The sequence below is a fragment of the Alligator sinensis genome, unplaced genomic scaffold, assembly GCF_000455745.1.
Source record: "Alligator sinensis unplaced genomic scaffold, ASM45574v1 scaffold173_1, whole genome shotgun sequence".
Lineage (NCBI taxonomy): Eukaryota > Metazoa > Chordata > Crocodylia > Alligatoridae > Alligator > Alligator sinensis.
Window position 1 is genome coordinate 474,588 of NW_005842207.1, and position 24,903 is coordinate 499,490.

General features: G+C 39.6%; 1 protein-coding gene across 4 annotated transcripts in view; it reads right to left on the reverse strand.

The window, feature by feature from the left end:
- Positions 1-1,320: 1,320 nt before the first annotated feature.
- EML4 (echinoderm microtubule associated protein like 4) overlaps positions 1,321-24,903 on the reverse strand; it is a 132,083-nt gene continuing 108,500 nt past the window's right edge. For all 4 annotated transcript variants that reach the window (XM_025207734.1, XM_025207733.1, XM_025207732.1 and 1 more), the window contains 6 exons: positions 21,089-21,177; positions 19,623-19,720; positions 11,286-11,373; positions 9,581-9,679; positions 5,250-5,380; positions 1,321-4,170 (listed from right to left, as the gene is read on the reverse strand). In XM_025207734.1, the coding sequence (XP_025063519.1) occupies positions 3,706-4,170; positions 5,250-5,380; positions 9,581-9,679; positions 11,286-11,373; positions 19,623-19,720; positions 21,089-21,177 (970 nt within the window). In that variant the 3' untranslated portion in view covers positions 1,321-3,705. The remainder of the gene's footprint in view (positions 4,171-5,249; positions 5,381-9,580; positions 9,680-11,285; positions 11,374-19,622; positions 19,721-21,088; positions 21,178-24,903) is intronic.

The following is a 24,903-nucleotide window of genomic DNA, read 5'->3' on the forward strand; positions in this document are numbered from 1 at the left end:
AGTCTTTTCTTCTACAGGCTAAAAACCCTAGTTCTTCCAGCCTTTTCTTCTAAGTCTGGTCTCCCAGGTCCCTGATCATTTTTGTTGCCCTGTGCTGGACTCCTTCCAAACCATTCATGTCTGTCTTGAAGTGTGGTGTCCAAAAAAGGACACAGTACTCCAGGTGGGGTGTCAGGCCAGGTCTCTCTCGGTCTGCTATCTGGTAACATGTGAACTAATACAGCCTGTTCCATTGACCATGTTGTCGGTAACTAACCTGGTGCCCCCACTTGAGCTAGCATAGGTGAGGATGGTATTGTGGACACCCAGAGCAGGACTAAAAAAAAAAGACCTGTCAAAGGGCAGATGAGCTCCCTGCAAGCCAATGGCCATCCTAGGGAGTACATGGGTGCCACCAGGTCACTGCATGAAGAATCACCAATGATGCAAAGCATCTCAAGTAACCTAGGGTTGTTAGAGCATCTAAAGTGCCCCAATGATTGTAGCAGCCTTGGGACTGACTAGACTTGACTTCAGGCGAGGCTTCACCAAAGCCTAAATTGCACAGAGACTTGTACTGGACTGACTAAAATATTATGTTTGTAAAATATTTATACAGTGTATTAATAATGAGATAGAACTAAGCATACATTTTTAGGAGTTTCTTCATAAAAGGATCCTTACTAGAAGCATAACTGGGCACTTCTGCATCCTGGGCAGCAGTGGCACATGAGGCACCTGCAGCAGTCAGATTTCTGCCCCCAGGCTACCAAGTGCCTACTATTTTTGCAGCCACTTCAAGTTGGCACCCAGGCCTGGTTCCCCATTTCCCTCCTTCCATCACCGTCCCCTACCTTGGTTAGTTACACTACCGATCCTTACTATGATCAGTCAGCCACAACAAACACAATAACAAGAGACTATTGTAAAAAAAGGGTGGGAAAATAGGTAAAACTATATATTTATTTCACACACATAATTCAAATGGTTGTAGGGTTCTTATTTATTATGCAGACACACAATACATCATATTCTGCTTAGTGGCACTTACTGCACCCATGTGCCTTCCAAAATTGTTATGGAAATATTCTGGTCCAGCATGGAATTGACTTACCTGTCAATATTACAGTTGTCTGGTGAACTATGATTCCTTCTTCATTACTTTCTCTCAGACCAATCCTTCAATAGGTGAGAAGAAGATGAGCAGAAGATTTAAACCCAGAGATAGAATTTAAAAACTCCAACAACTGCTAACCATGTTATTCTGGAGACTGATTAGAGTTGATATTTTATATGTAGAAATAAAGGAAGCAGTGCTGGTACTAACAGAGACAAAGGCAATATATTATTTTGATTATTTTATTGTTTTTTTCCCTTAATCTTCATTTTTTCTGCCATGAGACAGGAATGCATGGTAGATAGAAATGGCTCAAACATCTTCACATGAAACACTCTTAATCATATTTCATTCACAATTATTTTTCTAAAACATCTACAGTTACATAACCCCACCCATTTCCATCCATTATCACAGATAATTCATTGAACAGTAGTTGCCAGCAATTGAAAGCTGTAAGGCTTTTGCATATTAGTAGAGTCTTTTGAACTACAAACACAAGAATAACACAACTAGAACTCTTACTTTACATGGCAACCCCAGGTGATAGATGTTTCCAAATGAAATGTGTTGTTTACATGGAGTTCATAAAAAATGACAGAGAGAGCTCTGTGCCCCATTAGCTTTGATAAACCCTTTTCCCTTTCCTAGAATTATTTTCCCACCCTACAATATATTCTTCATTGGAACTCTACTTTTATCTTTGTCTTCAGTTACTATTATTTGGCAAATTGTCCAAGAGACAATAGAGCTCTCCAGCAAAATACTATGTACAGAGCACAGTTTAAACAGATGGGCTGCTTGGAATCCATATCTCCCTTCATTTGAAGAGACCTATATTGAGGTTTTCTGGAACTTTTGTAAACAAGAGGATAAAATATACATGTGCCTATGTGTGTGTGTGTGTGTGTGTGTGTGTGTGTTTATATATATATATATATATGTATGTATAAGTATATATATATAAAATGTTCTAAATGTCCTTTGGGAGTCCATTTGAGTTTTTTACCCTATGAAATGATGACTAAATACCTGATCTGTAGCTTTACTCCTGAGAAGATACTAGTAAGGGAATGACAGTTTTGATGCACTTTGGAATGGCACAATCACGTAAACGCTTGCACACTTAAGACTTATGAACTCATCCAAAGTTTCTAAACATGATTTTCTAACTAAAATCTAAAATATCAGCACAATGCAGCAAGTTAAAAAAAGATTCTATGTAATCAAAATATAAACAAGTACATAGGAAATGAATATCTGTAAGTAAATCTATTTTTAAGGTAGGAAATTTATGTACTTAAGAAAAAATTAGCTATCTGATGAATTTCATTTAAAAAAAAATTACTTTCCAAATGCATAACAAATGCCATGATATCCCATAACTGGCCAGGTATAGCCATCAAAAAGCTGCACAGCTTACAGCAACTCAGCAAGAAAAAAAGTCACAAAAATATCAGCAAATCTGAAAATATGCTAACATTATCTAAATTTCTCTAATGTTTATATCACATTTGCTAAAGGAGCCAGTACAAAAAAATAAAAATAAAATTACACGTTACTGAGTCTTAGAGTTGCTTCTGAATAGTGTAAAAAAAGTTATCAACTTAGTTTATTAATCCCCAAGCACCAATTTAATAATTTAAGTTAACCTTATTTATATCTCTCCTTTTCAGAGAACACATTATGCTTGAAGGCTAAGTTTAATGCTCAAACTCTCAGACTTTTGTTTTCTTATTGCGTGTTCTCTTTAGTTCACATGAAGGTCATTGTAAAGATTCTCAAGGTTTAAAACATCTTGGCAAGCAATTCTTTCAGAAGACAGTTACATCCTACAATTTCATCAACTTTTAGGTTATCAACAAATCTCAAACAGGTTAACATTTGGTTAAGTTCTGTGATTAAAAAGATTTGCGAGGAAGGAACAATCAAAAACGTTCCTTGATATGATTTGAGTTGCCTTAGAACTAGCAGCACCTAGGGCAGAGAGAATGCAAACATGTCCAGACTATTAGGAATTAGTAGTGTTAGAAAATTGCATATGTGTTAGATCAAGAAGGCAGTGCCATACACATGGCATTATCATATTGTTTTTCTTCTTTTTATCATTAAGGAAGAAAGCAAGAAAGCAAGCAAGCAAGAAAGAAAGCAAACAGCTCCATAAAGAGCTATTGTTTCAGAATTGTTTTATGCACCTGGAAAAAACAGCATAGTATTATTCAGCTGGTATTATTCAGTGCTTCTGTTTGATGGTAGTTCATTCAGAATACACTTTCACATGATTATGGTGGTTTATTTCAGCTTATTGTTAGACCTAGCCTTTTTTTTCCAGTACTTACATCATGCCACTTCCTGAACAGCAATTTCGCTATTAAAATTAATCTACTCATGTTCCACTACTAACTTATGCCACTTCTTGACATCAATTGTCAAGCTGGGGCCTTGGGATAGTTCCATGTATTGAAACAGAAGGTCGGACTAAACATTTCACTGAAACTCAACAGCCAGAGCGGTCATAAGTGTCAGCTACTTCCCCCTCCCCTACCTGCACCCCTCTCCTTTATGAAAGCATGCACACCAAGGGAAAATGACCATTTGAATCCAAAGTGTTAAGACATGGTTGAATTCTCTTGCTGGTCTTCGGTAATGGTGGCTTCACTTTGTTCCTCACTTGTTTCATTGGATGGTTCTTCATAATTTGGCTCACCTGGATCTAGACTGCTCCCTTCACTTTGTTCCTCACTTTGCTCCTCGCTGGCCTCCACAGTCTGCTCCAAATTGCTCTCCAAAGATGCAGGAGAGCTGCCAGTCACACTTTCATTTTGGACTATCTCATCAAAGGACTGCAAAGGAGGTGCAGGGGACTGTACAACACTTTCACTAGGAGGGATAGATGCTTTGGGTGTACCAATTTCTACTACAATGTCATTCGGTGGCAAAGTTACCTTTTCCATAAGTCTCCATTGAATTATACTCATGTCTTTCCCTCCAGTTGAAATCAAGTGACCGTCATTATGGGTAAAGCTGACATTTGTCACATGACTACTGTGAGCACTATATTTGTGACTCGGGGCCTATGAAAACAAGTAAGAAAGAGAATTGAATTAAAAATCACATCCTCTTATTTGCTAATATTAATAGACCATTAAAGAACTATTGAAACACCACTTGGATATCCAAAAGATATGTTTATTCATATCAACTGAACAGCACCACTATATTTTCAACAGTCCCCCGCTCCCCAACATCATTTTCTTTTGACTATTACTACTAAATGACATTGATTAAAAATTGTGGGAGAAGAGTTTTCTATTTTTGGTTGAACAGTAAAGAAACAAAATGCTGACTTGGCCTTGTGGACAAGTCCTCAGGTTTAAAAAAAAAACCAAAGTGAAAGAACCTCAGGGATGCCATCATATTGATGCACAATTGGCAGGGTTGGAATCATTAAATCACTACAGAGGACTCTGTGCTTGAGCTAACAGAATGGATGATAGCACGAGAAGGTTCTCATTCTCTATGTGGAATGACACTTGAGACAAATTCAAGTGTTTTGCCAGAGCAGATAACTGCTGAGACTCAAGAATCTCAAATTCTATTCCAGGCTCTAGAGAAAAGCTTGGGTTAGTGAGCACAGGCTTTTCATTTTCCCTCTAGTTGACCCGTTTCTTTACAGCTTCTCTCTATAACACAGTTTTCATGCTTTCTGTTCTCCAGTGTTGGCTCCTCTTTATGTTCTTGTCTCCCACCTCACTAGTGCCAACTCTCCAGCCCTAATACTGTTACCCAGGCACTCCTTTTAGTCCAGTTATTCCTCCCTTTCCACCATCATGGCTCCTTGTAGAGTTTGCCCATTTATACTCTGTCCATGTCCACATTCTCTCTCTTCTCCTTGTCTCCCAATCAGTCTTGTTATCCATCTTCTTATTCTATTCATCTCCCATCCTGTTTGTAATTGGTAAACTTCCTCCCTCCCTTCCCTGGTCTCTCACTGGACAACCTATACGTTTGTCCATAACCTTGGTTCTTCAGAAAAGCAAAACTGTTTTGCCTGAAAATTTCCAAAATAAATTAGCCTGAGGCAGACAACTGCTTAGAAAATATTGTGTGAATAGACATACATACATACTATGTATGCATAGTGTAGATTTACCTTGGGTTTGGAGCAGGGATACTGAAAAAGATGGACCTTACAGAAGTCATCAGCAACTGCTATCACCTTCCGGTTATGGGATCTGACAAGGGCATTTATATCTGTCCCATCTGATCCTTCAGGCCATACTCCTAGGATACAGGAACAGAGACATAGTTAGTAACAGTAATTTTAAAACAATATTTAAAACATAATTCAGGATCAAGGATATCATACATAAACCCTAAAATAATGTATAAAAACAATTGTTCATTAAATTAAATTGAGAAACATAAGAGGATACTGAAATGAGCTTCATACTTTTTCTATCATTCCAAATAAATTACATCAGACTGGCTACATTTGCTAATCAAAACCACAATACTGCAAACACATGCTGAGGAGAGCCACGTGCATGATCAGAGGGCAAGGGAATATGATTTATGAAGGGAGGCTGAGAGCCATGGGACTCTTCAGCCTGGAAAAGTGCAGGCTCAGGGGGACCTGGTGGCTGCCTATAAGTACGTAAGGGGTGTGCATCAGGACATGGGGGTCCCAAGTCTGTTCACCAGAGCACCCCAAGGGATAAAAAGGACCAATGGTCATAAACTCCTCCGTCACCGTTTTAGGCTGGACTTAAGGAAAAACTTCTTTACTGTCCGAGCCCCCAAGGCCTGGACTAGACTCCCTCCAGAAGTGGTGCAGGCACCTACTCTGGACTCTTTCAAGCAACGATTGAATGCTTATCTTGCTGGGAACCTTTGACCCTAACTGACTTCCTGCCCCTGGGGCAGGGGGCTGGACTTGATAATCTTCAGGGTCCTTTCCAGCCCTAACGTCTATGAATCTATGATGCATTTAATTTTATAATCAACTGGTAGCAAAACTGTAATTAATAATTAACATTGCAATTATAATGAACATTGATTCACCATGTGTGAATGCTCTGCAGGTGTTTCAAGATACTGAAATATGGAACAAAACTTCTGCTTTTTGTTTTAGGGGGCATATATGACCCTTCCTTTTACTGCACACTGGCCCTTTTTCTTTTGGAAAAGAAAAACTGATGATTATGGTTGTGCAAAAACCCAACCTGGACATGCTTCATAGATGAAAAGCTGTCAAGTGCTTAAGTACAATTCAATATGTTTTTATTTTATTTCAGTGCAAAGCATGGAGCTCATATGTCTAGACAGAAGAAAAATAACACTGTCCAAAGCAAAGAATGAAGAGCGCGGAATTAAGAGGACCGTAGTTTTGGTTTTTAGGGTCTTGTTTTTTTTAAAGGTTCTTAAAGCCAATGCTGTGCTTCATATATAAGAGAAAGTTCGGACATGAAGGGTAAGCCAGAGAATAGAACCTGTTAATTTATTCCATGGTAAAAGCTATAAATTACCAAATGAGCCATATCAACACGATTTTTTTCTAAAAAGGGGCAATTTTAGCCCACTGACTGACTGAAAGAGATGCCAGTTATCTAATTAGCTAGAGAAAGCTTCCCTCCCAACAACTCTAAATAATTGGTTTAAGCAATACATTTCTTTCCCCCATTATTTCGTAAGTATGGATAGGAACATAAGGAACTGAGCAAGCTTTTGATTTAGTGTCAGTGGGAACATTTTGCAGCATTATATTTTCAACATGACACATTTTAACAAGTAAATAACTAGTTCAAATCCAAACTCTACTAAAAAAAGGAATGCTTCAATCCATTATTTAATTTGGAAGTTGCTTTTCATTTTTTTCAGTGGATGAAAGTAGGCTTCCTTTTTACCTATATAAGACTGGAAATGATGGTGAAACTATAGATTTGTTTACTTCTTCACCCTTTTAAAGGAAGGCTTGATAAGCATTAGGGGATTGCCATTAGGTAGGCTGAGCATAAAGAAATCCTGGACACTGTCCCTTCCCCTCCCCTTCTACCCATAATCTCACAAATCAGTGGGAGGTGGGGTGGCATGTCAGGCAGGCAGTTCTGTCTGCCTGCCCACCTGAAAGGTGCTCCACGCTGCTCTGACTCCCAGCCACAAATGGTGCCCCTGTGTTTCTAGGATGTCTGTTATAATTCTCAACAGCCAGCCAGGACTAGCCTCTGAAATCTGGGAGTGTTCTGGCTAAAATGGGACATATGGTCACCCTAGCATTAGGGGGTATTTAATGCAAATGGATTTTACTGCATGTAAATGTCAACTAAAGGACATGAACTGTCAGGTAATTTGGGGGCATCATTTTAATGTTTCAGCAGCTGTGAAGAACACTGAATAAAGAGGATCATAGTTTTGGGGTTTTTTTAAAGGCTCTTAAGCTTCAACATACAGCAAATGATGGCTGTATAACAAAGATTTTCAAACTATATTCAAATATAGAACCAAGTTAATTGATCTTAAAATATCTGCTGAATCCTACTGATAAAGTGTAAAGAACAGGTAGAGGTCATAAATGAATTATACTTTGGCATCCTGAAATAAAAGCTGCTATTCTGGATGGATGTTTACCCAAAACAGAAATGCAGTTTCCCCTTGCTTAGTTGATAGCAAGATATAGTGGCTCTATGGTATACACCAAGTTGTTTTTCAGTCATCTTAAAAAAAGGATAATCCTTTTTATTACGATGATGGGATTTCCCTTTCAAGATTTCAGAGAAGCATGGAAAAAGTAAGCTATCAACATCTTCCCAGGAAGATATGTAATGAGATCAAGTGACCTGCCCAAGATGACACAGTAGCTCAGTAGATTAGGAAAACAATCCCTGTCTCATATTGGACCACAATGCCTCTATGTGAGATTCAGTCATAGTTCTATGATTCTCTGAAGGGTAGCAATGCCTGATGGCACAGCACTGAAGTACCGAGGACCTGAACCCGTGCAATTTACTTCTTGAAAATTACAATAACAATGTGAAAAGAAGTCACAGATGATTCCACAGTAGATTTTTCCTATAGAAATATCACACAGATTTCATCATCCAGTGTCAAGCCAATACCACTGAGGACTCTGAAAAGTTTGGAAGTAGTTACGACTAATAACATTTAATTAACTAACTGTATAAGTGCATATGACTTTGGACATGGAATGGAGACAGAATCAGATGTTCAGACCACAAGTGTCAGCAACTGGAAGCAAAGCTTAAAATATGAGAGAGTCTCTGGAAGCTTTTGGGTACTGATGAGATATAGAGCCGTTTACCCACCAAGTCATATGTTTTCAATTTGGCCCAGAACATCAGTAGCTCCTGCCTGAAAGTTGTTAAGCAAAACAGTCTAAGTTCAAATTCATAGAGAATAGGTGCTCACATCATAAAGTTGCTGGAACAATGACAACTGATTCTTTTGTAAAGCGACTGCAGTTATACAGCAGATAATTCACTGACCACAGAAACAGAATTTCCTCCTGCATTACCAGACACCATACTGGATGCTTGTGAGAAATGACAAGGCACCTGATACAGCTGATGCCCATACTATACTTTTTATGTTGCTAAACATAATGTTGCAGTTTTAGTGATTACAAGATTACATTTTTCATTACCTAAATTTTCAGAAGGAAATTATAAAATGGGTGCTTCACATCCTATAGATAAAGTTCATCACAAGGAGCCCATTGCTCACTCATCAGGCTGCTACACTAGCCTGAAAAACCTCAGTGTTCAGGTTCTTTGCTCTTCTTCTGCTAGCCGATGAATGGCCTACTGTCCCATTCAAAATACCCATTCCTTTACAGCACAGTTGCTCCACAACAGCAAGGAATGTTAGGAAACCCACACATATCCTTGGATCAATACATGCTTACACACACAGTTTCAGGAAAAAGCAGCCTTCTCCTCCAAATTCTATTGAACAGAGACTGGAGAAATGCATACACGTATTAAATCCATTCCATACATTTTATACACACATATAAAATCCAATCCAATCATAGGAGCCAGGACCCTAAATGAAAACAATTAACCAGGAACACTATTCACCCACAGATAGCTCACTTCAACTATTCACCTCAAGGTCCCAAGAATACTTAAAAAAAATTTAGGCAGTTATTAAAACAAAGTACCCAGCTTCTCTCTGCTACCAGTCCCTCAACCTCTTCTTTATATTATGTCTGCTCTGCCTCACATGTTTGGTATATAAAGAAAAAGGACCGTAGGTATTTGATTATAAAGACCAAACTGCTTGGGAGCTAATATTTCATGTTTAAAAGCATCACTGCTATTCCCACAAGCCAAAGGCATCCTTCTAATCTGCTTGCCCACAATGGAGCTCAGGCCCTGGAATGCATGCAGTTATTATCATTAAAGGCTACATGAAGAGTAAGAACTCAGGAAAAATTAAATTAAAAACAAGTTAAATGGTACTTACCAAACACCTGAAACCCTAGCACACAAGTGTATGTTGTCCAATCAATATCCTTACAGTCTGAACGATTCCTGATTAGTTTACAGCCACTTGGAATGTCCCCTTTAAAAGAAATCAACTATCACTAACGACATATAAACTGGATGTATATATTGTGTATCTTGAAGATCCTATGAATGCTGGAGAAAGCTGCAAAATGCATTTTTAACAACTTTTACATCTAAAGCCTGATTTTCCTCTCACCGAAATGATTTTATATTGATGCAGCCACAATGACTTCAGTTCTTGTAAGTTACATTGATGAAGTGAGACCAGAATTTCATCACATCTTGGCTTCCACATCATCTGCTTTAAAAATGTTTTGATGGAGATCTCAGTCCTAATGTTTCCCTTCTATCGAACACCATGTATGCTAAACTTAGTAGTCAATCACACAGGAAGCTCTGCTTTTAAAAATAACAATTCTGGGTAGCAAAGAACTATTTGCCATGGAAACCTTAGAAGTTGAAAGGGGAGATTAGTAACTAGAAAGGGAATGATTGGCTCCCAACGTACACCAGTTCAACACCAATGGGTTGCCCTCTCTAGCCATCTGTGCAGGCAACCAGTCATAGAAATTATTGGTAGATTCAAATACAGAACTATCAAAAGACAGCTGAAAGAGTAGTTGAAGTGGGCAAGAAGACTCATGAAAATGCCAAAATTTTTCATTTGTTATTAGTAACTTCTTGTCTGTAAAAATGAGGAACTATAACCCTTCTATTCCAATTAGTTTTCCAAAAAGAATGGAATAGACAAAAACAGCTACTTGAAATAGTTAAAATATCTTCACTCTTACCAGCTTAGCCTGATTAATTGAGGTAATAACAATGGCAGTTACTGGATATATCTAATAGTTATATACACACACATCTATAAATGACAACGGTATGAAAGACAACAGGCCAGATACAGTTCCATCTAGTAGGCCGTAAGTGGAGTTACATGCCCAACTGTAATTCTGTTCCACCCTGTTCAGGTCCTGAAAATCCATGAATGCATCTACTTCTGTAACACACTATCATCTCACCCTTAAGATTCAATCAGAATAAAGGATGGAGGAGGACCTACCTGTCGTTTGTATGAATTGGCTTTCAGAGTCTTGAGCAGAGTGAAAGAGAATCACACATAGACACCGAAGTCCACCTATGCACCTAATGAGTGGAGTAGAACCTGGCCCACTGTTACTAGGCACACATGCAAAAAGTGCTCTTGGTTAAAAGGTCTTTCCTTTCAGGTCTTAAGCACTTCTAGTTAAAATGAAGTTTAAAACCCACGGAGTCCTCTGATTTTCCCTCACCAACAGTTAATAGTTGGCATAACCTGACAACAGTACATATTATTTCTGAACAGCAAACATTCTGGACCAGCATCAAAACCTAGTGCCACTTGTTTTGTAAATTTTAAGCCATTAACCTGATTTATAACCTTGTAGAGAAGTAAGCTATATTTGGATTAACAATTACATAATACATAGCTCTGAATAATACCAGAGTATCAGGTTACAAAAGTTCAAATTAGTTCCATTGTTAGTAAGCATGTTGCAGTCTTGATCACAAATTCTTCCATATATTATGATTGCTAATTCATTTTTCTATCCTATACCCACAGATCTCTCTCTCTTTCTCTGGTGGTGCATGTGTGTGTGTATATTTTATTTTATACTTACAATAAAGTATTTCATAGTCTCCTGAGTTTGACATTATGTATTTGTTGTCCGGGGACCAGTCAAGGTGCGTAATATAGCTGGAATGTCCCTAAAGAATAATACAATGCCAACATGAAACTTTTAATTTCCATCATAATTAAAACATAAACACGTCCAGTGGCAGCTGTAAAATTGACAAAACATAAAAGAAGATTAAAACAGTAGTCAGAAATGTATTTCCCCCCCAGGCCTGTTGCACATTATTCAAACTCCTTTAAAGGCTCCTACTACATGGTGCCTTGTTTTCCAATAACTAAACAAACATGAGTCTGGCAGAATGCCTTTCCCATGACCTATTAGTGGTTTCACAGTAAGGTAGATTCCTCCTTCATAAATAGTATTGTCCCTTTGTGGCCATCTTTTGCACTAATCCTAGCAGGCAAGTTGTTAAAGTATGGATGCATTCAAGTTCATGGAACGACTGAGTAGAGTTATGCTTACAAGCAATCACTGTATATTGTCTTTAATTAGGATAACTAGACTAAATGCATGAGTTCGTTTCCACTCAACAGAGAAAAAAATCAGGTGTTGGTTACCATTGAACCACATTACTAAAATGAAAAAAGGAATGTGCCAGATTTTCAAAGTGCATAGCACCCGCTTCTGGGGCTGGATCTTTAGAAGAACTCAGCTCCCATTTAGGCACCTAAATCAGTGGTTGATTTTCAAGTGTGTTCACCCCTCATTGATTTCAATGGAAGATGAAAATCCATCTCTGGGAAATCTGTTCATGAAGTCTTAGCACCACAGAACAGAAACATCTTGATAACAATGACGAAGAATGCCAATAGCCGCCTTCTGCCTTTCATTGTACCAGCATTTTATTGTATTTATTCTGCCTTTGTTTAAGAACTCAAACTCCCCTAGTGCTTTTTTTGTAAACTGAACAGTCAGCAATAGAAAGGAGACAGGGTTATTTCAGCGGATATTCATATTCATTTTCAGAGCATCTGCCTTACGGGAAATCAAATTTTCAGCATTTTTCTAGAAATCTGTCATTCTAACAGTTCTTATTTTTACATAACAGCACTGTACACTGTTAAAACAGGTTCAAAACTTCCTTCATATTTCTTTAATAATTGATGCCAGACAACCACAGAGGGGAGGAAAGGGAATGCTACATTTGTTCAGCTGTTGGAAAATTAGTCCAGAAGAAGAAATGAAAGAAAAAGAAAGCTTTTTACTTGGAAGTGGTTCATAAGTCAGTACAGTCTCTTGGTAATTTATAAATCTGTTCTGGAACTGCTCATTCCTGAATGCATGACAGATATGTAATAAGGATTGTTCTTGAATGACTGTGATTCTGCAGCACAAAGATTAACATCTTTTGTATTTTTGTTTGATTGCAGAACTCAAGATTTACCTGTTGCTTACTCAGAAGCCCTCTGCCTACATCTGCATGTTCATGCGACCTAGTTAATGTTTAGTTTAAATGCCCATATGTAGTAGTTTTTTCTTCAAGTTATTATACTGTGTATTTTAAGCCCCCACATCACTGATCATGATCAGATTACACAAGTGAACATTCATTCGCTGAGCTCAAAAAAGAAACCTGACTGCAGAATGAAATATTATCTAAACTGTATAATTGACTTCTGAAAACAAGGTGGTGGTTGTGCTATGTTACAGTGAAACATACAACCTTTAGTACGCAATTCTCTTTCTTAAGTGATCACTTTAAAGTGTCCCTAAGGTTTCAAGAACATTTCTGCTTGACCTTAGTCAAAGCCTACTTCTGCAAGGCAACCAACCTTGCTGGTCCCTTGAGTAGATGCTCGACACAGGGTTTCATTGTATTTAGTTATGAACAAGTAAGATTTTTATTAGAGTGTAAATTTACATCAATTTAGTATGGAAAACTATGGATAGGCATAGTAAATAGCCTTCAAAACCTTTGAACTAGGAGATTAAACTTAACTAGGAGTTTTTAAATCTGAACTGGACAATATTAAAAGGACAATTTTAGTTGCAATATGGACTGTAAGAGATGAACTATGGGACAGACCAGCTCTAAATGTTTTTTTTCTTGTGGTAAAGCCTGCTATTGCCACAAACCAAACCCACAAACACGTGCATGCACACACATACAGAGCAAAGAGAAGGCTTAATCCTGAACTCTTAGAGTTTGTTTACACACGGGACTCTACCAAGACTTCAGCTGACTCACCTAATCACAGGAGGATGGTATACGTAAACTGACGCCCAGCGTACTCCAGTATGGAAGCTGTCACTCAGGAGTAAAGCAGCTTTAGATCGTTGGAGATTAACACTTATTTGTGCACAACTAAACTAGATATCTAATGCCACTTAATTCCTGAAGACAGGTTGCAGGACCAGGCCACAGCAGTATTTTAACAATGGACATAGAGCTTTGTCATGCTCTTCATTCCCAGCCTTACACAGAGGTTGATAATGTGCAGCTGCATCACTCCAGGATGATTTTTGGGAGTGTGCTTGTCAGGGTCTGCACCATATTCCCTTAGTTTAATAGTCTTGTAAAATGGGACAGGATCATTCTTGGCACCATATATTTCCAAATACCCTGAGGGCAATATGCATGCCTGGCAGATGGATTTAGCAATCTGGACTAGATGATCTTTGAAGTCCTTTCAAACTGCATGATCCCATGCATGAAAAGGGCAGCTCCAGCAGTACCCAGAGCACAAAGACAAAGGGCTGGATACTAGGGTAAGGAGCTTGTGAGTGCATCTACATGAAGCGTTTATTGAGGAATTGCCTAATTAGCTTCACAGTACATCTCAGCATCTACGCTTACAGTGTTATTAGGATGAAGTAAACTAATTAACTCCGCAGTAGGTTAGTACTTGTAAATGTGTAGCATATGGGTAGATGCTGACCAGTCTAGCTGAGGCACAAGGGTATTTCAGTGTGGGGGCTGTCTGCCAGTTAGCCCTGTGCCAGAGCACAACAGAGCCCCAGCCAGAGCCCACAGCATGCTGAGCTGGGTCCAAGCAACCCCCTTGGGCCCTCTGCCAACCAGGTCTACTCTGATCTGGCTCAATGTGTTGCAGTCCTAGGCACATGTTCAACCATGGTATTCAGAAGTAATAAACTGCACCACAATATGCACCAGAGTTTATTGCTGTGTGCTAATACTATGAGTAGATGTGCCCTGTGTGTGCTTTCTCTCCCTATGCACATCTGTGTTCTAGTATTTACAATCTGGCCAGAAATAAAGTCTCTTATCATACCTGTAGTCAAATGAATACAAAAGCAGCTACTTTAATTACTGAACAAGATTAGCCAGGCCAAATTGCAAATTTAAGTTTGTATCTGAATGAGCCTTTCTTTAAAAAGCTGTGAAACAAATGAGCGCTACCCTATTGTTCTAGCTAAATCTTCTCTAAGACAAGCACTGCTGTCTTTAATGCTCTGTTACGGAGCACTTTTGGATTTGGTCTAAAAAATGGAACATGTTTGACTTTTCCAGACATTAATTTAAATATATGTCTACATTTAGATTACAACCCTTGCCTCTCCTAGATACTTAGAATACTTTGGCAAACAGCTGCAGTACAAGGTTCCTAGATCAATAATTGGCATGAGGTGGATACCCTTATATGCCCTTCACTAATCCCTGCTATTTGCCCTTCAGCATGCGGATGTTCAGTTAGTGCCAAAACACGAAGTCACTCTTCCCTGTATATACAAGGTCATCCGTGTAAACCCATACTTGTGGTATTCCTTATGTTATACAGCCTGATCCTACTCTAATTTACATCAGTGTCAAGATTCCTATTGTTTCCCATGCACGCAGAAAGTCATTATTCACAGATAACCCTTCTTCCTTTGGGATGCAGACTATACTGCTAGATTTATTCAATTCACATATATTCTCATCTTAGCATTTATCCAGAGTTTTATTTTAACATTTTAAAAAAAATTCAGGTTATCAAGGGTGCAGAAAGATCACCCCTTTGTTCATAATGGATGTTTGTAACTTTCTGAAAAGTTTCCTAAGAACCAGAAGGGTAAGGATAAATATGATTTATCCTCATATGACTACAGTTAACTCATCTTCTGTCCTTATGTGCTTCCAATCCCATGCACATCAATGTTCTAGCACTCACAGTAAGACCAGGATAAAATTTGGTTTATCTTCATAAGCCTACAGTGAGGATAGGGGTTGCATAAACATGGATATTGTTTCTTTCTTTTCTCTTTCTGTTCTTATTCAGTCTTCTTCCCTTCTTTCATCTCCCGTACTGAACCTTTTGTTAACCATTCTTCTGTTTACCAGAAGGCAATAGATGATGCAGATGACTGTCACTCACCTGCACCCACCCCCTAAGCACATATTATGACAAACTCGCTCTCAAATCCATGGCGATTTCTCTTTGGGTCATCTTCCTCTGCTCTCATGCATGCATACAACTTTGTCTGGGAATCAGCATGCTTCATTCCTATGCTACCTAATGGGAGTTTTCCCTCCAGCAGCCAGACTATCACCACAAGACCTTATATATATTAGGCCTATGCAAAGCAGCTAGTATTCACTTCAGATTTGGATTCAGCCGATTTGGGGGACAGGGATTTGATTCAGTGATTCAAATCACTGTCCCAAACTGAAATGGGCCACCGCCGAATCAGCCAAATCTCCAAATCAAACATGCCCCATTCCCTGCCCACTCTCCCAGCCCCATCAATGGCTGCGCTGCTCGCCCCAGTTCCTGGCTCTTTAAAAAAGAAACAAAAAGAAAAAATGCCAGGGAGTCACCAGCTGCTGCCAAGTGGGGGGGGGGGGGTGCAATCCCCGCTGCCCCGCGCTGCGTGAGGGGCTCTGACACAAGCCCCCAATGGCCACTGTAGCAGCTGGTGAGTGCGGGGCTTTTTTTTCTTTTCTTTTTTTCAAAGAGCTAGGATGCTGGGGCCAGGCAGGGCAGCCACTGACAGGGCTGAGAGAGCGGGCTGGGGTCAGGGGGTGCTCTGGGGGGCTGCAGGAGCAGGCAGGGGATGTGGCCTGACAGAGGTCCCCCCACGGTCCCCTCCTTCCTTCTCCAGCCCCCCTCCCCCCGCCCCCTACTTATTGGCACGGAGTCCGGGTTCAGTTCCCTGCAGAGGCTTGTGGGGGCTGCCCAAATCTCTCTGAATCAATTCAGAGAGCTTTGAATTGATTTGGACCTTTTTATTGCTCTCCCAATTTGATTCTGATTCTGAGATTTGGCCACTGAATTGGGCCAAATCTCCTCTGAATCGAATCAGCATCCAAAGCTTTGCACAGCCCTAATATATATAGATATCTTCCAGAATGATATACTATGTAAAAATGCTTTTTTTCTCTGTCACTTCCTTGCCTGTCACTTAGGAAAATGGCTGGTCCCAAAGATGTATATCTTTTGCTTTTGTATTCATCACCTCCCAAGGAACTTAGATAACATACTGCTTAGTGACAGAACTTTACTGTAGATGAACTGGGGCTATTATTACTATGCAAATTCACACAATATGTTGAAATAATTTAAATACAGAGAGAGACAGGGTATTTTTCCCTTATTGCCCAATCCTTAAAAGTTGCAAGCTAACTCCAACACAGAAAGAAAATTGGATGGCCTTTTACTAAATCATGCCAGACATCTGGTAGCTGTTAAAATTCCAAGGGGCGGTGGGAAGGTGAACCAAATAATTGGCAAGGGGGCTCCAGGCTGGAAAATCCCTTCAAGTGAGCAATCACAAGAAGATGAATCTAAAATATGACATTGTCATAATATTTTAAACAACATGATTTTATAGTCTAATAAAAATCTTCCTTCAGCAGCTACCCCAGAGAGAAAGACATTTTACATTTCCTTTTCCTTATTGTACACTAGGAGAATGATTACCAGTGTTATCACTGGCTACTGAAAGTATCCAACTGGACAGAAGACTTCTCTTGCACTGTTAATATTTTCTTGGTAAATTCATAATCTATGGGTCCCAGTGGTCATGGTTCAGACTATAACCTCCCTTTTTTTGAAGCCACAGTAAAGTCAAGGTGTTTATGGCCCTGAGTGAACACTAATGCATACATCATAAAGTAGTATACAGTGAGGGAACCTGAAGGGTTCCTTAGCATGCTGGCAGTGATCAGCATTTTAAATATAGGTAATATTATAACAGCATTTCTATAGTTAAAACTAGAAAGAGCTTTTTAATTCACTATATCTCATTTTACTGCGAAACTGGATTACTTGAGGCAGTTTTGAGGGAACTTATTTATCATTAGCAATAATATTATGATTAATTATATATGAGGTGCTCATTCCCCTACTACCTAGGTGCACTGCCTACCTATGCCAGATTACATCACATTTCTCAAAACTAGGAAGCATAACGTGACCACATGAGGTCCTACAGCCACCAACTAGCTAAACAGATGCAATTAGTATGGACTCTAATGAGCAAAGTGTCTGTTTCTTGTACAACTAGGATGCTGCCGGGTAGTTAGTGGTACACTATGTATGCCCTTTCCTCCGTCCGTGCATTCTGCAAATAGAAGCTTTTAAAGCAACTGGTCAGGCACAAGCAGAAAGTTTACAGAAAATGTTTACATTTGTTCACTTCCAACTACCTAATCAGTTATAGAGGCCAATCTAAATATGCCAGAACTACTCATGTCACTGGCCCTTAGCAGAAAGTAGGCTGTTTCTGGCCCAGCACAGAGTGACTTCTCTTGATTCTGTGGAGTTGTCCTATGTGTGATGGCCTCATTACGTTTCCAGTACTATCCAAACAGCTACATGGGGTATTCAGCTCATTAGAAATTCTGCCTCATCAAGACTAATGATGTTTCTCACTATGGGATCTTATTAAGAGGATACTAATGCCCAAAAACACAGGAAAAAGCAAATCACAACTGAAAAGTTAGAAAACTTGGGTGGGGGTGGGGAGGAGAGGGAGGAAGGGGGGAGCAGATGGTATGCATAAAGTTGTTGCTGATTAAAATATAAAATATCCTGAATAGATTGGAACACTGGTTACAAGTTAGAAGAAATGAACAGTGGCTTAACTACCAGGGAGATAAGTTCCATTACCTAAAAGTTACCTTCTAGGTAATGAATGAAAGGGAAGTCCAAAACTGTGGGTAATATCAGGGCACAGATATGCATCAGAAGAGGATATATATCCACTAGAATAGGGGTTATCAACCAGGGATACGTATACCTCTGGGGGTAGTTGAACTGGTCCTAGTAGGCATGCGTGGGCAAGCGGGGATGGAGAGCCACTGCCTCTCAGGAGCAGTGCCAGGGTGGGGCAAGGGCAGCGGTGGCCCTCTGTGGGGTGGGGAGGCTTGCATGTGGCAGCAACCGCCACCACACACCAGCCTGGTGAACTTCTCTGTCCCATAGAGGGGCACTGCTGCCCTGACCTCAGCCTGGTAAGCTTCCCCACCCCACCCTGGCCCTGTTCCCGAGCTCCCTGCTTATTGCCTCCCCCCCGCTTAGCATCCATTTGCCAGGGGTACTTAGACTAAAAAAGGTTGAAAACCCCTGCACTAACACACCACACTAATGTAAACCGATGTAAAGCCAAAATGGGGAACAATGTAATATGATCATGGGCCGGGATGCTCAACCCAGTGCCGCATCCTGTACAAGCTGAAATGTCCTACTAAGAGGGTACTGAGATGACAAGCTTCTGTTGTATGATCATTATGAAATGAATGTTTGTGTTGTCTTCAACCTTATACAATGTGAAAAATATGATTTCCTATGGAAACAGGATACCTGAAAGAAAACCACAACTCTTAACTTGTATAACTTCTAATAGCTGCCTTCCCCCCACCTCACTTCATGGCAATTTGAAGAGGGAAACAATGGGGAGAGTTGGAGCAGAGCTGTCCAACTGGTGGCCCATGTGCTGCATATGGCATCTACGGCAGCGTGCGGCCTTCAGGCTCCTGGTCTGGGTGCTGCTCCTCTTGGAGTCCCCAAGCGTTCTCTGCCTCCACTTTCTGCTGCCTTCCTCCACTCCTGGGGGTGGCCCATTAGGTTATAGAAGCCTGTGGCCAGGGAGCTCAGGGGGACCATCATCAGCACATTTTATAAGCAAAACGGTTTATTTAGATCTGTCAAAAATGTCCTGCTACAAATCAGAATTAAATTCAGTTAAAAGACTGACAAAATGGTGCTATACGTGTGTATGTAGATAAAAATAAAAGGAAAGGTGTTATTGTTGTTAATCTATAGAGATACACTAACACTAGAACATTCAACATGGTGACCAGAAGGTATAGTTCAACATTAAAAGTTTCTGTTGCCAGCAAATGTTGTTTAAAAAAGGAAAAAAGAAAAAACTTACAGTGCACTTTCCATATCTGCTATACTTTCTTCCATTTTCTGTTACTATGTAGAGGTAAATAAAATTGTCATGGGATCCAACTGCTAGTAAGGTGCCATCTACAACATAAAAGATTTTATAAAAAGGCAACAGTGTTAGTTTTCTAAATCTGAACTTGATGCCAATGCAATATCGTCGATGACACTGTGATCTTTTAAAGAATTAAATTATATTACTTTTTGATTCATCGCACAATTTTGTCTTCTATCCATAGTGATTGCATGACAAGTTTGTAGATAAATGGGGGAGGGGGGATGTCACTCTACAGAAAGCTCATTAAGAAATCCTTATGTTTGAACTGGATTTCTGAAAATGGCTGAAACGTGAAGCACTGAGTTTCCTGAACTATGGGATGCAACAGAAAATGTTTACATCTTCTTTAAGAAGCAGTTAAAAAAATTAAAAGGTATTACACACCTACCTGTGCTAATTAAGGGCTAACTTAGCACCATCTTCAAGATGCACTGGAGCACAGTAGTGAAACACAAAGTAATTTTCTATCCTGTGCTACATGTGTTAAATAGGAAAGTTCCAAGATAAGGACTGTTAATCATTTCACTTTCTTGGAACATGATCAGATTCCTTTGAAGCACCAGTGAATGTCAGTGCTCAGAAATGCTGTTAGAGATAGATGGGCAGTAGCAGAGGAATGTTTTGCTCCCGTCACCACTCCACATGTTAAGCAATAGCAAACAAGAAACAGGTTTGCCAGACCTCTCTTCCCTGCAGCCAGAAGAGAGGATTCAGCTGCTGCCTGATTGTCAGGTCTGAGGAACAAAGTCTGATAAGATCGCATGAGCTTGTATTGAACCAGAGGATGCCTTCCCACATAATTCAACAATGAATAGTTAATGGACTTTGGTTTGAGAGAGAAAAACTCTGGATTTAATGTTACAGCTTTACACATATAACTTTTAAAACTTAGCCGAAAAGTAAAAATAATAAAGAACTATTTAAGATCCTAAAACAGTCACAGAATACTCGGACAGACTTAAAAGCTGCAAGGATAATCATAAAAACTGGGCCTCCCTTGCTTCATATACATGCTAACTCCTTGGTGTTGAATTACTAGATCCCTCTGAAAGAAATGATGAGATCACATGACAGCCTCTTTAAGCAAGGCAAGAGGGTGTTGTGCTGGGTGATGGTGATGTTCACACAGACAGCAGAGCAAATATGCTGTGAACACTAGCCTAGGCAAAATGCAAATGAAGCTGTAATTGACAATTTACACATATGCTAATGAACCTAAACACTTTTTAAAAGCTTTACAAGTTCCCTACAATTGGAGGGTAATTTGATGTGGGTGAAACACACTAATAGCCTAACAGCTCCAGGGAATGCAGGGGGGTAGCAGGGGAGGGAGTGTGGAAATAAAAACATGCAATTATCACAAAGTGTTCTAAACATGCAGGAAGTTGGCCTACCTACTGAGTAGCGCATCACTGAAAGCTGCTCATTACCATCAGTGTGTATAGAAACCAGATCTCGTGTTTCCGCATCCAAAACAAACCACCTGATAAGAAGAGAGATCGAGCGAGTGTTATTTCTTCTCAAAACCAAAACAAGAAGTTGAAGATGGAAACAGCAGAATGACCCAGCAAAATTCCTGAGCTACCATACTTTTCAGAATCACAACAACATAAAGAGTATTGGCAATACCGTACCTTTATTTTTCACGTATGTTATGAAAATTAGAGCTGTGCTATCTGGTTTAGTTAGATCTGTGAGGGAAACCTTAGTGTTTTTAATTTTGTTACATTTTGAGCTCTTGATTTCACAACCATAACATAACACTGCATTCAAGCTAAGTTTTTGCATATAGTATGAGACGCAATTAAATACAGGTTACTGACTGTACAAACTTAATGAGCCAATTTCATTGTGCAATATAGTTGATCCATCAATTCTGCATACATTTTTAAAATTGAAAGTGCTGCAGTCCAAAAAAACTAGGATTACGTTAAAATAAATTCCAGAAACAATAGTACACAGAGTCAAATTCTACAGAAGGAACAGCAAACCTCCTTCTCATTAGTCCAGAATCTTAAAGGCAAATATCTGAAAAGTGGCCTGATCCAATGGCTTAAAACCAGTTTGTGGTTAGGGGACCACATGAAAGAAATAAAATAAATAAAACAGTTCAATGTGTCACACTGCCTGCTGAAAGCACCATGGGTAAGAGAAATGGAGCTAGTGGAAAATGGCTGAAATGTTTTCATTGGATAGCAGCAGAAACTACTTTCAATAATATCGCTCTGGTGCAATCCAAAAAGCTGATGCTAGTTACTTAGAAGCCATACCCTGAGACTATGCAGGATAATGGGGTGAATCATAAGTTTTGAATCGCTGCTCTGGTATTGAATTTCAGTTCTGCCTTCGCTTCCTGCCCCTGCCACATGATTCATTACAGTACTACTTTCTTATACCTGTGTGACAGCTGAAGGAGGGAAGGGGAAATGTATTGAAAGAGAAGGGAAAGCAAGAAGGAAACTGTGCCCTGACTACCCTGGAAGACAACAAGGTCTGCCTCACGGTAGTAACCCTACGGTATGAAACATGTTGATGGAAGATCAACATGTAGGATTTTTATTTGCTGTCTTCAGCAGGCTGGAAATCATCATATTTTATGACACATGCAGATATCTGCAGGCGTTCCAGGCTACAATCCTTGGAACTACTTTAACGCTACACTGCTCTAGCTTTTAGTGGAACAAAGCTATCAAAACAAGTAGTCAATCAGGCACTTATCTATTTTAATTCAGATGCCTGTTATGTTCTCTTTTTGCACAAGACATAAAATGGAAGCGGACAATCTTATTTTTAATAAATACCTCTTCTGCAGAACCCTGTCCACTTAAAGAACAGATACTTTTTATGGAGAAACCTACTCTGATTATCTGATAAGCAAAGAGAAAGGCAAATATTTTTGCAATAAAAAAGCAAGCTGGCTTGGTCACAGGGAAATGTGTTCCAAGAACAAACCAAAATTACTTCTTCTACTTTATAGTCTACCAGTCTCCTTCCCATATTGTACCAAGTGAAAATGGACACCTGTGATAGTGGCTGCCTTATGTTTTGGGAACTGAAAACACTTTTTGAGCACTGGCCCTGGACCATTCATCGGTAAAATGTGATGGTGTTAAAAACATTTGTACTGGTCCCATCAAGCTGTTCTACTGTTCTGTTGCATCTCACACCTATTATTTAAAATTTCAAATTACAGTACTTGAACAGACCAGCTTAAAACACAGTCAAAAAAAGCAATGCATACAATCTAAGATATGTAGAGAGAAGACTGCAATACCCAATTAATTAAGAAAGAAAGTACTAGTAAGAGAGTTCTAGGTATTTGCACAAACTTCAGGGAGAAACTAAGCTCAGCCTGTTTTGCAGTGAACATACAGTAATTGCCAGAAGAGAGCACGTCCCATGAAATGTGTTTCCACTTTGGCAAAAAAGCAGTCCAAAAGGAAGCTCCTTAGGGGGCTTTATTACTGCAGTCCTGTCCCACCTTGGGACTTCCACACTTTTTGAAGAGATCTCATTTCCAAATTAATGTCTGGAATGAGAAGGTGGTAACTCACCCTGTAAAGTTTTTCTGGCTTGTGAAGTAGAAGGGCTGGCTGCCAAGTGAACCCTTATAGTTCTGATTTGTAGATCAGATTAAAATCCCCAGCCCTAGACAAATGATAGGGTTTCCACTATCTACCACTTACGTTAACGGTATCACTTCTAACTTGTGCTTATGATATGATAGAAATATTTGGTACTGACATACACTTTTAATTGCTGTAATGTCTGCCACCCCATTCCCTTTATTTTCCTTATTTAAAAACTAAGCTCCAGAATTTCTTTCCAGGTGTAATGCTTTACCTTTTTTAAAAAAAATAGTCTCTTGCAAACCTCGCTCTTCATAAAGGTGCAAATGGACATTTTATCTTAGCCATTTTGTTTTCTTATCTTCATAAAATTACCTATTTGGTTGCTGCTGATTGTTCTCCCCAGATAACAGGCTCCTACTCTGAAAACTCAAAATTTCTAACAAACATCAAGATAAGAGATAGCTGCTCTTGTTTTTTAATGCAGCACTGGCTACACTTTAAGGTACCACAAATCAGCACAGGTTCATTGGCTTCAATGGGGTTACGTTAATCTGCCTCTTTTGAGGATGTGGTTCAGTAGATCTTGTCCGCCTCTAGTTTTCTTATAGATTTTTGATAGTTTTCACTTGGACAGCAGCATTCCCTCTAAGCTGTGTGGCATGTACGGCAGCGCAGGCACACCTGGCAGTGTGGAATGAGCACGCCTGCCGTGCAGCTTAGAGGGAATGCTATTGGCCAGGTTCTTTTATAGCTAGTTTCATCAGTTTTTTTCTGTAGTGCTTTTGAATTGCTATAGCAAAGGCATGACACTTAATGTACCAGAATACCTACATGGAACATTATTTCCTTTTGAATGATAATGCTGGCAGCATGAGAAAATCTATGGAATGGCAGTCTGGACGTTACTGTCCAAAGTGTATTTTTTGGTGGGATTTCTTATTGCCTGTCCTTTCGCTTTTGCTGTTGTATATTTCCAGCAAATTGCAGCACCAGTGAACACTAGCAAATCTCTCTAGTCTGGGGTTATTAATGCACTACTGATGATCAAATATGCAGAGTATATAAAAAGCAGGTAACATGACATGGAGCAGAGTGCCTGAATGGAGTGAATGAAGTACTGCTTGATGGGAAAAGGGAAGGGAAAATGCACTCCAAAAATATGGCAACATATTATAACTGATAAAAGCCTACTGTCACAAAGTGGTATAGGGTAGCATTCTAACAATCAAATAAAGGGGTTAACAATGTAGTCTGGGGGCTGGCTCCAGCTTGCAGGGCCAGACCGATTTGTTTGTACTCACTCTTGCAGCTGGGCTGAGGAGCAAAGAGCTATGCCCACACTGCAGCTGGAAGAATGAGCTGGAAGCTGTGTCCACACCACAGTCAAGGAGCAAAGGTTTGGGAAGGCAGCAGTGCAGGGTACATAGCTTCAAATTGCCTGGCTCCAGCATGGGCCTAAGCCACCCGGCCTGAAACAGAGCCAGGTTGTTCCAGCCTGTGACTTGTAAAGGTTCCTAATCAAAACTGATCCTCAGCAATGCTACAGGTCCTGTATCTATTAATTGTCTTCAGCAGCTACAGTAAAGTAGAGCTAAAACAAGCAATGCAAAAATTCAGTGTTTTGGACCATTTCACTA